This window comes from Myotis lucifugus, unplaced genomic scaffold (assembly GCF_000147115.1).
Source record: "Myotis lucifugus unplaced genomic scaffold, Myoluc2.0 scaffold_37, whole genome shotgun sequence".
NCBI lineage: Eukaryota > Metazoa > Chordata > Mammalia > Chiroptera > Vespertilionidae > Myotis > Myotis lucifugus.
In genome coordinates, this window is record NW_005871085.1 from 6,038,270 (window position 1) to 6,051,097 (window position 12,828).

The 12,828-nt window shown below is 35.4% G+C and overlaps 1 protein-coding gene and 2 pseudogenes across 1 annotated transcript in view; 2 read left to right on the top strand and 1 right to left on the bottom strand.

Annotated features, from left to right (window-relative positions):
- Positions 1-1,629: 1,629 nt before the first annotated feature.
- Positions 1,630-2,102, top strand: LOC102424693 (annotated as a pseudogene).
- A 1,274-nt stretch (positions 2,103-3,376) lies between these two features.
- LOC102425008 lies at positions 3,377-5,154 on the bottom strand (annotated as a pseudogene).
- Positions 5,155-5,632: 478 nt separating this feature from the next.
- Positions 5,633-12,828, top strand: part of CUNH1orf185 (chromosome unknown C1orf185 homolog) — a 27,142-nt gene continuing 19,946 nt past the window's right edge. Inside the window, exons 1-2 of the mRNA XM_006087302.3 lie at positions 5,633-5,648; positions 9,896-10,001. Of these exons, the coding sequence (XP_006087364.1) occupies positions 5,633-5,648; positions 9,896-10,001 (122 nt within the window). The remainder of the gene's footprint in view (positions 5,649-9,895; positions 10,002-12,828) is intronic.

Genomic DNA, 12,828 nt, shown 5'->3' on the forward strand with positions numbered 1-12,828 from the left:
AGGAAAGCCTCCTGCTAGCTCCAGCTCTGTGGCCACGGCCGGCTGAAAGCAGGTATCTGGGGTTTATTTATCTTCTATAATTGAAACTTTGTTGCTTTGAGTGGAGCTCAGAGCCGCTGCAGCAGGGGGGAAGCTTGGCTTCCTCCATCATTGGGGCAACCAAGCTTCCTGCTTGCTCCAGCTTTGTGGCTGCCGGCCGCCATCTTGGCTGGCTCACTCGGATTGGCTGGTGGACGTGGCTTAAGGCATAGCAAAGGTACAGTCAATTTGCATGCTTGTCTTTTATTAGTGTAGATTATTTGCTTATCTCATTCTTATTTGCTTATGTGCATCTTATTTACTTATGTGTTTATCATTTGTCCCCTCCCACTAAAATATGAGTCCTAGGAGGCTCTTTTTTTTTTTTTTTTTTTTTTTTTTTTTTGTCAATCCTCACCCAAGGATTTTTTTCCCCATTGATTTTTAGAGAGAGTGGAAGGGAGAGAGTGAGGAGGGAGGGAGGGAGGGAGAGAGAGAGAGAGAAAGAGAGAGAGAGAGAGAAACATAGATGTGAGAGAGAAACATCGATTGGTTGTGCCCCAACTGGGACCAGGGATCTAACCTGCAACCCAGGTATGTGCCCTTGACTGGAATTGAACCTGAGACTCTTTGGCCTGAGGGCTGACACTCTACCACTGAGCAACACTGTCCAGGGCCCAGGACACTCTTCTTGTTCATCACAGTATGACTGGCTTCAGAATAGTGTCTGGCACATAGTAAGTGCTCAGTAAATAATCGTTGAATTAATGAATCCTACTCCCATTGTGTGGAAGTTCTTCAAAGGTAGTATGAACCATTCATAGTTAAATTCCTACTGTGTGCTATGCTACAAGCAATATCTAAGGATAAATTTAAAAGAAGTATCAAAGGATACAAGGGTGAATAATATATGGCCCTTTTCTTTAAAGTACTAAGCTCCAGAGAATTTTTTTAAATGTGTATCTTTCTTGTTTTCAGAAAGGATTTAAAGTAGTTTTCAGTAAAAGTCACATAAATAGAACTGATAAAGATATAAAAAAATATAAACTAGAAGGAAAAATGGGAATGCCATAAATTTAAAATTTGAATGTTTGAGCTAACATAATTTCCATAATCAAGCATGAATTTTAGTTTGAACTTTCTAGTATTCAAGGCAAAGAAACACTGGGTATCTAAATCTTATTATCTGACAAATAAACACATTGCCAGTTGGTCTGAAAAGAATGTTTCTTGATATTGAATTCTAAAAGAAGTTTGTCACAGACTCCTTATATCAGGGACACTTAGAATAATATGATGGATAATATAGTTAATGTTTAGATGATTATTCCCTATGCAATCATTTTTTAAATTATATCCTTGCTATAAAGACATAATATTAGGATTCAGCCGGAGAACTTGGCCTCCCTGGGGTGGCCTCGCCTGATACCAGGCTCACTCCAGTACCAGCCTTCAGGAAACCAAGTGAATTCCTCCGTCTCCTAGCAACCAGGGACAGGCTGGGGACTCAGGGAGCAGCTGCGCAGTCCAAAGCGCTCTGGAGCTAGCCAGCACCCATGAGCCTGGCCCAATGGGGAGCCGAAAACCAGAGCTTTTAAGAATAAGCAGGAAATGGCCGAGGAGGTCTTGTTTTTGCTTCTCCATAAGGAAGTGGTGTCATGCGTGTACTGTCCACGGGGCTGAAAGGAGAGGGGGGTGTGGAAAATGGATGCTAAGTTGGAAAACAGAGGGTGTGGAGTGGACAAGGATTGATGGGGTTACAAAAGATACAGCAAGGTTCAAGGATGAGTTAGATATGAAATTCATTTGTAAAGATTTCTGGACTACAGTATTCAAGAAACAAATCGACAGTCTACGGACAAATCATCAGAGCATCTATGTACTTCAGGACAACAAAATTCGTCTGCTTACTCAGATGTCTGCAGGAAAACAACTTAGAACACACATCTAGTATTTAACATTTACATGTGGCTTAATCAGAGGTGGCTTATCAAACTTGGGGATTAAAAAGTATTGTAACAGCTGAAGTGTCTTCAATGCCTGCTTGTGAAGATACAGAACTTATAGAACATACTGAAAAGTAAGGCTTCAACATGGTAAAGAGTTAAATTATTTGTGCAGGAAGTATTTCAAGTAGCAATGATTTCATTACATTGCTGGACATTTGTATTGATATAAGCTATTTGCTAACTTGTATAATGAAGATGTATTCTTAAGCAGGAGTAAGGTTGTATTTTAGCAATTTAACAAGACCAAGTTAAAGCACATAAAGAGACATTCTACCGTAACATACATTTTACTGAAACTATTCAGAATGAAAAAAAAAACCAGATTTCAAATTAATAAACACCAAGATGTAAGATCCTTATTTTAAAATTTTTTATTTGAGTGATGTGTATTTAACCACAGATGGAGAAACAACACTCAGGGTTTGATAAATTAGCATAAAGAAAAGTATGCACAAGTCAGAATCATCTGTGTAAGAATGAACAAATTTTTATTGTTATATAAATTTGTTTTGGTTATTTAAACAGCTTACAGCAAAAAAGATATGATATTAAAACGTAACAATATTAATCTACTGTGGCTTAGATATATTTTCTAACAGAGTCACTTATTGCTTACAAATATTTTTCTCCATTCTGTGTGTTGCCTTTTTACTCTTTATTTCCTTTGCTGTGCAGAAACTTTTTTATATAGTCCCACTTGTCTATTTTTGCTGTTGGTGTCATATTCATGAGACTACTGCCAAGACTGTCACAAAACTTTTTACCTGTTTTCTTCTAGGAGTTTTGCAGTTTCAGAGGACGTTTTTGTTTTTTTTTGTTTTTTTGTATATTGATTCTTGCATTCATTCTTGTTAAACTCACTTAATTGTTCTAGTTTAAGTCCACAGATTTTTTTTACATTGATGGGCATATTCCCTGTGTGTTTTAGACCATTTGAACTACTATCATAAAATACCAAGAACTGGGTGGCTTATAAACAACAGAAATTTATTTCTCACAGTTCTGGTGGGTGGAAATCTGAGGTTAGGGTACCTGCATGGTCAACTTTTGTGTCTGGAGAAATCCTTCTTCTTGCTTATGGCTGTGCCTCACATGGTTGGAAGGGGCTAGGGAGCTCTGTGGGATTGTTTTCATAAGAGTGCTATTCTCATTCATGAGGGCTCCACTCTCAGAACCCATGTACCTCTGAAGGCCCTACCTTCTAAATACTCATTGACTACCAGTACCACACTGGGCATTAGGATTTCAACATATGAATGGGGGGGGGGCACAAAAACATTCAGACTATAACTCTGAGAATATAAGCATTTATTTCTTATTTTTTAATCAAGATGCCTTCTATTTCTTTTTCATGCCCGGTTGCACTGTTTAGAACCATCAGTATATTGTTGAATAGAAGTTGTGAGAATGGAAGTCCCTGTATTGCTCCTGATTTTAAAAAGAAAGCATTCAGTCTTTTATCATTAAGTCTGATTACTTTTTTAAAATGGCTTTTATCAGTTTGAGGAACCTAATAACTAGGATAGTTGCCCTTCTATCGTAGTTTGCTGAGATTTGTTTTTTGTGCCTTTTTTTTTTCCAAATCAGGAGTAGATGTTGGATCTTATCAAATTGTTTCCCGTCTATTGACTTAGATCCATGTTGATTATGTGGATTTTCTTTCCAAACTTGTTATATGGTATATTTCTTTATTGGTTTTAAAATGCTAAACCAACCCTATATTCTTGGGATAAACTGCACTTGGTCATGACATTTTATCCTTTTAATATAATGTATTTATTTGCTAAAATATTGTTTAGAATTTTTGCATCTCTGTTCATGATGCATAACATAGATGCATTTTGCATTTATGTTCAATTTATAATTTCTTCTCTTTCTCTCTCTTGCTCTGGCTCTTGTTCTTGTTTGGTTTTGGTATCAAGGTAAAGCTGGTCTCATAGAATGAATTGAAAGTGTTCTCTTGTATTTAAATTTTTGGAGGCATTTGTGTAGAATTAGTACTATTTTAATACTATTTTAATTTAATGTTTAGTAGAATTTACCAGTGGAGCCACCTGGACATAGAGTTGTCTTTGTACATAGAATTTTAACTACCATGTACCATCTTAATTTCTTTCATCTATATGTGTCTATTTATGTTATCTATTTCTTCTTGAATAAGCTTGGATATTTATGTCTTTTGAGGAATTTTTCCATTTTGTGTAAGTTGTTAAATTTATTAGTATAAAATTGTTCATAAAAATTGCCTTGCTATTCTTTTACTATTTGTAGAATCTGTAATAATGTCACCTCTCTAATTTCTGATATTTGTAATTGTGCCCATTTTTTAAAGGAGAATTTTTATTGCTTTTATTAGAAAACTCAATAGTGTATACCTAGTCCAGGTTGGTGGCCAGTTCTTTGCCTTTTTCAGCTTGGCAATGTGAACCACCGACTTTGGACCCAGGATGTTGCCTAGCAGATCTCATCATGTCTGTCATTGTAATTGGTCCAGTTAGCTTCCACCAGCTTAGCCAGAGCAGCTCTGTCTTCCGAGTTCATCTGTGTGAAGGTGCTGGTGGTGCAGGTCTTCCTGTGGACTGGAGACCCCAGCCTGGCCTTCCCCTGGATAATGCAGTAGGGAAATCCCATCTTACCGCACAGAGCAGACAGGAAGACACGCAGCTTGATGGGATCCACATCACCTGCAGTCACTACCAGCTCCCTTTTCTTATTCTTTACTAAGGTAGGTGGCCTCTTGGTGGGGATATTCCCTTTGCCAGCAGCTTTAGTCTCAGCCTAGGTAGGCCAACAATCTCTGCTACTTCTCTTGCTTTGTCTCCTGTCTGTACTTGTGGGCCAGATGAAGCAGTTCAGTAGCTGTTTGGCAGACCAAGGCCTGGGAGAACTGGTTAATCACAGGAGGCGCCTTCAGGTGTTTATAGAGAATAGCCCTTTGCCCCTGCAGCCAAGTGCAGCAGGGCCATTTGCCAAAGCAAGTGAGGTCCCCTTTGGGCTGGACATCTTGTCCAATGCCAAAATTCTTGGGCCTTTTCTCAAACAGAATGTACCATCTTTTTGGCTTTCTGCTTCACGACAGTAGGGGCTAATGCCACCTTCTCCCCTTAGGCTTCTTTCCTTTTGGCATCTTGGGCAGTGGGAGGAGAGACCCTTTTTCTTTTTATTGATCAGTCTAGCTAAAAGATTTCAATTTTATAGATCTCAAACAACGAGCTTTTGGTTTTATTGACTTTCTCTATTATTTTTGTTTTCTATTTCACCTGTTATCACTTTAGTTTTTAGGTGTGTGTTTTTCTCTTCTGTTTATTTTGGCCTTGATTTACTCTATTTATTCTAGTTTTTAAGATTATTCACACATTTTTTCTAATACTGCAGTTTTTTTGGTATAGTTTTTTCCCCCCCTGAGTACTGCTTTGGTGGCATCCCATAAATTCTGGTGTGTTGTGTTTTCATTTTATTTGGGTTGAGTGTCAATTAGATTCATGTGCCCTTCAGATCATCTCCATCCCAGTTAAGCCTAAAGGAGAAAGAACATGGAGAAAGGTTCTTGGAAGCTTTTTATGACATCACTTCTACTCAAATTCCATTGGTTAGAACTCAGTCACATGGCTTCACCTAATGGTATGGGAAGCTGGGACATGTAGTCTAGCTTTTTGCCTGGAAAGAAGAGGAAAATGTATTTGGACAAACAGCCAGCAATCTCTTTCTATTTTCTGGAAGAGCTTGTATAAGATAAGAAATACTTGAATCATGGGTATACAGTAGAAATTGTAAAGTTATCGGGGCCTGCTTTTTTTCTTTGGGGGAAATTTGTAACTGCTGATTCAATTTAATGGATACATGTTCGTTTAGGTTTTCTATTACTTCTTGAGTCACTTTTTGTAAGTCATTTTTTAGGTATATAATAATTTAGTATAAGCTTTAAGATATTAGCATAAATTTGTTAAAAGCATTTTCTTATTTTAATCTCTGCTATAACTATGTCCATTTTCATTTTAATATTGTTTGCTTATGCCTTCTTTTAATTTGGTTAATCTTAGTGGAGATTTGTCATTTTATTAGTCTTGACCAAAAATCTTAATTTGCATTTCATTAATTTCTGTTCTTTAATTCCTTCCTCTACCTCATTTGGGCTTATTTTGCTTGCTAGTCCTTTTCAACTTATAATTTGAATGGCAAGCTCATTATTTTTCAGATTTCTTTTCTAATATATGTATTTAGGGTCATACATTTCCCTTGAATTTGGTTCCAGCATTGTTGCTGCAAGTATTTATACGGAGTGCTTTCATTATTAATTAGTTCTATGCATTTCCATTGATTTCTTCTTTAATTCATGAGTTATTTACATGTGATTATAAATATTCACAAATATGGAAGCTATAAATCTTTTACAAGAAAATCTTCATGATCTAGATTAGGCAAAGAGTTCTCAGATAGAACCCTATAGTACAATCCATAGAAGAAAAAAGTTGACAAATTGGACATGAACAAAATTTAAACGTTTTGCTCTGTGAAAGACACAAGAGAATTGGAAAGACAAGCCACAGACTGGGAGAAAATATCTCCAAATCACATATCTGACCAAGGACTTGTATCCAGGATGTATGAAGAATTCTAAAAAATTAGCAAAGATTTAAACACATACTTCACTAAAGAAGCTATACAGATGGTAAATAAGCACATGGCAAGATGCTCAACCTCATTATTCACTAAGGAAATGAAAATAATTAAAACCACAATGAAATGCCACTGCACATGTATTAGAATGGCTAAAATAAAACTGACAATATGAAGTGGTGGTGATGATCCAGAGAAACTGGAACTATTATATATTGCTGATAGGAAAGCAAGACAGTACAGCCACTCCGGAAAGCAGTTTGGACAGTTTCTCATAAATTTAAATACTTGTACTTGCTACCCGACATTACTGAAATAAAAACTCATATTTAAACAAATACCTAATGAAAGTATATAGTAGCTCTAGCCCTACCTGGTTTGGCTCAGTGGATAGAGTGTCGGCCTGTGGACTGAAGGATCCCAAATTCAATTCTGGGCAAGGGCATGTACCTTGGTTACAGGCACATCCCCAGTAGGGGTGTGCAGGAGGCAGCTGATGGATGTTTCTCTCTCATCGATGTTTCTAACTCTCTATCCCTCTCCCTTCTTCTCTGTAATAAATAAATAAATATATATATATATTGAAAGTATATAGTAACTCTATTTCTAAGAACTCCAAACTGGAAACAACCAAACTTCTCTCAGCTGGAGAATAAACAAACTGTTGTACATCTATAAAATTGAATGCTACTTAGCAATAAAAAGATGCGAACTATTGATACATGAAATAACACAGATGAATCTTAACTGCATAATGCTAAGTGAAAAAGAGCCAGACTCAAAAGGCCACATGTTGTATGATACCATTTATATGAAATTCTGGAAAGACAACAGGATAAGGTTGGAAACTATGGACGGAAAATAATCAGTGGTTGATAGCAGTTAGTGCTTGGCTGCTTACAGGCAGTGCGAGGAAATTTTCAGGGGGTGATGGAAGTGTTCTGTAAGTTGATTGTGGTGGTGATTAAAAACTCTTTGCATTGTTAAAACATAAAACTGCAAACACATGCAAATTTACTGTTTGTGAATTTAAATTTTTTTAAAGTAAAAAATCTTAGGTCATATCTCTGAACACTGCTTCTCTGCTACTTCTCTATTCTCTCTTTTGGAACCCATATTAGCTTTATGTTTGTTACATACTCTTAATATTTTCCAAGTATTATAATTTATTTACCATATTTTTATTTCTGTATACAATTGGACAAATCACTTCTTACTATTTTTATTTCATTAATTGTATTCAAGGAAGAGTTTACTCCATCTTAACATTTTTGAATTTTTTATTTCCGAGATTCCTCCTTTGTCCATTTTTGGTCTTTTATTGGTGGCTCGGGAATCCCTTCTCTAAAAGATTTTGGTAATATCTCCATTCACTGTGCCAGAGGATGGTTTAGTCTTGTCTCAGTGATGTTCTTTGCTGCTTCTAGCTAATTCCTGCTTCCAGATCTCACTCAGTGCCTAACATGCCTATGGGTTTAGCCTCCATTTATTTCTCTGTTGCTTTCCTTCTTTTGTTCATAGATATCATTATCTGATATTTGAGTATAACTATATCTTGAATTTTTTTAAATATGGGTTTTATCTATCTTGCTTTTATCATTTAATACTATCTGACATTTTATACCACTATGTCAGTAATTCTCAACTGGGAACAATTTTGCCTACCCCTCAGAGTACATTTGTTAATGTCTGGAGACATCTTTGATACAATACACCTGACCGTCCCTACAACAAATTATCTTGTTCAAAAGATGAATAATATTGAGTTTAAGAAACCCCGCACTAAATAATTAAAGAACATTTTATTTTATAACATAATTTAATTGACTTCCTAATATGGGGCATTTAGAGGGCTTTTTTAAATTATTAGTATCATTTTGATATATAGCCTTATATAACTTTCTTGGTACCATTAATTCTCAAATATAGATATATATGAACCCCAGGAAAATAAGATTTCTGAAGCTGGAAATTAAGGAAAAAACTAAGATTCTTGGAAGCTGGAAATTACTTAGGAAGCAATTAAAATATGGGAGCAAGTCTTTATCATGTCATATCCCTAATTTGAAGGGCCTAGTGGAACTTAGAATATGCTTACACATAAAGATCTTCTGTTAGTTTTATAATTTTAAACCCTTTTATTCTCAAATAATATATTCCTAGGTTGTTTTAAGGCCCTTCAAATTCTATACAGCCTTCTGTGAAAGTTTCTACAGCTCTCTTTTTGCTTAAGTAGCAGATTTCAGAATCTTAATGAATACTTGATCAATCTGACTATAATTACCTTTCTTTATTCCTATTTCTTTTGAATACAAAAACTAGTATTAAGATTATTGGTAATAAGATAAAAAACAAAACCAGAAAACAGAGGACTGGCTTTAATTTGCTACCTAACCTTAGTCAGTTACTTCTTTTACCTGGGCCTCAATTATATATATATATATATATAATTGATTTCAGAGAAGAAGGAAGAGGGAATGAGAGATAGAAACATCAACGATGAGAGAGAATCATTGATTGGCTGCCTCCTGCATGCCCCCTACTTGGGATCAAGCCTGTAACCCAGGAATGTGCCCTTGACCAGAGTTGAACCTGGACTCTTCAGTCTGCAGGCCAATGTTCTACTCACTGAGCCAAACCAGTTAGGACTACCTGGGCCTCAATTTTAATGAAGGAGTTATACCTATAAATCCTGTAACCTTTTTCAATTATAAATCTTTGATATGTTATTATTTTATATTGCTTTTATTTAGGGTTGGCTATGATATTTTACTGTTTGTGAGATAAAGTATGGATAAAATGTTTTAAAATTCCTAAGATCTTCATAAATTCCTTATACTTATTCTTTATTATCCTCATCTAACTTCTTGTAGTGATTGATAATCAAAATCTTTAAATGAAGTATCTTATTTTGGAAGACTGCAAAGAATGACACCAGAAAAATAAAAATTCTCAGCTGGGTTGGGAAGGGAGAAAACGAGATCAGAAAAAAAGGAGATGACAGCCATACAAAAACAAACAAAACCAAGGAAATCCTGGCAGGGTCAGAGTTATGCACACTGGGCCCTAATCAGCATGACTAGGATCATAAAATTTATGAGAATTGCACAGGAGCACAATTCAGGTCTCCCAACTTTCTAGTTAATGTCTTAACACTACACTATACAGTATCATTTGAAATGTATTATTTAATTTTACCCAGAGATTGAAAATACATGCATGAAATATTCTTTTATAATTTATTTGTGTAGGTTTTTCTAATCACTTAACCTATTTTCTGGCTGCTTCTGCTGTTGCTTTTGGAATTGGTTTCTTTGCTTTGGCATCAGCTTTGTGGTTCCTGATTTGCAAACGAAGGTAAGGTTTGTCGGAATATTTTACTTTTTTTTCTTTTATAAATCCAATGAAAGAGTTTTTCGAATGGTATTAAATTTAAATAACAAAAATAGTGTTGGTTCTGTAATTTGAGATTTGGTTATCGACCCTTTGATTGGGAAGGAAAACTTTACATGTTTACAGTAGCCTGAAGGAAGAAGTTTTAGTAGTATGATTGTCCAAATAGTATAATAGCAATCTGCATGCATTAAAATTTTAAGAAATAATGAGATCTATTGTATTTTCTAGAAGACATATGTTTGAATTATAGTATAAGGCCAGAAATTTAAAACTGCTTTCACTACTAATAGAGGTTAAAAACATAACTGACAGGAAGACTCCCTTTCTTCAGAAGATACTTAAGAAAAGATCTGTAGTCTTTTCCCAGACACAGAAAAAAAGATACTTAACACCTCAGTGCCTTTTAACCTAAAATTTGATGTTTTCTTCTTTTATTGAATTTATTGGGTGACATTGGTTAATAAAATTATATAGGTTTCAGGTGTACAGTTCTATAACACATCATCTGTTTATTGTATTCTGTGTTCACCAACTCAAGTCAAGTCTCCTTCCATCACCATTTATGCCCCCTTTACCCTCTTCTACCTCTCCCCACCCTGCTGTCTCTCTGGTAATCACCATACTGTTGTCGGGGTCTATGAGTTGTTTGTGGGTTTTTTTGTTTGTTTGGTTGGTTGGTTTTGCTTAATCCCTCCAACTTTTTTACCCAACCTCCCAACCCCCTCCCCTCTGACAGGTGTCAGTCTGTTCTCTGTATCTATGAGTCTATTTCTATTTTGTTAGTTTACATAAGTGAGATCATATGGTACTTGTCTTTCTCTGACTGGCTTATTTCACTTAGCATAGTACTCTCCAGGTCCATCCATGCTTTCACAAAGGATAAGATTCCACCCCCCCCCCCACCTTTTTCTTTATGACTGGGTAGCATTTCATTTTGTAAATGTGCCATACCTTTTTTATTCACTCATCTACTAATGAGCACTTAGGCTGTTTCCAAATCTTGGCTATTGTAAATAATGCTGCACTGAACATAGGGGTACTTTTATTTTTTTCAAATTAGCGTTTCAGGTTCTTTGGGTATATTCCCAGAAGTAGAATTTCTGGGTCATAAGGCAGTTCCATTTTTAATTTTTTTTTTGAGGGGGGGTAACTCTATACTGCTTTTCAACCTTTCATCTCATTGTACACATGAAGTAATTACTAAAATTCTGTGGCACACCAAAAAATATATTTTTTGCCAATCTGACAAAAAATAGGTATAATTTTGATTCATTCACACTAGACAGCTATTGCATTGGCTGTTGTCATTTTTTTTATTTGACAATATAAGGGAAAATAGGTCAGTGCTCCTGACTAAATAGTCAACTATCAGCATGTTTTAAAAATTCTTGCAGCACACCAGTGTGATGCAGCATACTTGTTGAAAATTGCTGGACTAGTCAACAATAAAAGAAATTTAAATTGAAAAAAGAAAAGAAAATCGCTGGGCTAGAATATGGAGGTTTCATTTTACTGTTTGTGATATCAGGATTTAAGCAGGGGAATGGCACATATTCATCATAATAATAGCTAACATTGAATGTTTATTACAGACTAAGCATGTATGTGCTTTATATGTTATCTCATTTAGACTTCACAATAGTATTCTCATATTAAAGGTAATACTGTCACCTATAGATGAATTAAACACTTCTTAAAATTTGAGATATAATTCACATACAAAAAAGTACATAGATTTTAAATGTATTATGATGAATTTCAACAAACACATTCCCATGTAACCACAATCCCAGTCAAGATATAGAACTTTTCCATCACCCTATAAAGTTCCCTCATGCTCCTTTCCAGATATTACTCCCTCCTTCTACCCAGAGACAATCATTATTCTAGTTTTTATCACCATAGATTAATTTTGCCTATTCTTGAATTTCATGTAAATGGAATCATATGGACTTTATGCCTGCCTTTTTCACTTAACATATTTTTGAGGTTTATTTATGTTCCTGTATTTTATCTGCAGTTCATTCTTTTTATTGATGACTAGTATCCCATTGTATGAATATATCTGAGTTTGTTTATTTATCCTCTGTCAATGGACATTTGGGTCATTTCAAGTTTTTAGCTGTTAGGAATAAGGCTGCTGTGAACATTCTTGTATAAATATTTTTGTACATGTGCTTTCACTTCTGTTGGGTAAATACCTGAATGGATCACATGATTAACTTTGTAAGGACCTGCCAGTTTTTCAAAGTTGGTGTACACTCCAACTGGCAATGTATGAAAGTTCTGATTTATATTTTTAAAAGATTGTTCTTGCCTGTGAAGCCTGAATTTTAATGATTTTTAATGGAGCAAGAGTAAAAGCAGAGAGACAAGTTAGGAGGCTTTGCATAGTCCAGGTGAGAGGTGATAGTGCCTTGACTAATATAGAAGTAGAGGAGAGGGGAAGAAGGTGTTGGATTTAGAATATGTTTTGCAGGTTAAGTTACAGGGCTTGATGAATTACATGAGGTAAGGAAAAATAAGTGAAATGGCCAAATTAATGCTAACACCTAGGTACTGTGAGCAACTGAGCATTTGTTCATGCCATTTACTGGATAAGGAGATGATTAGAGGAGAGAGTAAGCTGAGGGAGTGGTAATAAACTAGGAGTTGTGTTTTGGATGTACTTTTGAAAGTCTATTAGACATCCAAGTGGATATTTTAAATAGACAGTTGGATTTGACATATATGAATTTCATGAGAGAAGTCAGGTCTGAAGATTTAGGTTCTCTAAAGGCATAGAACT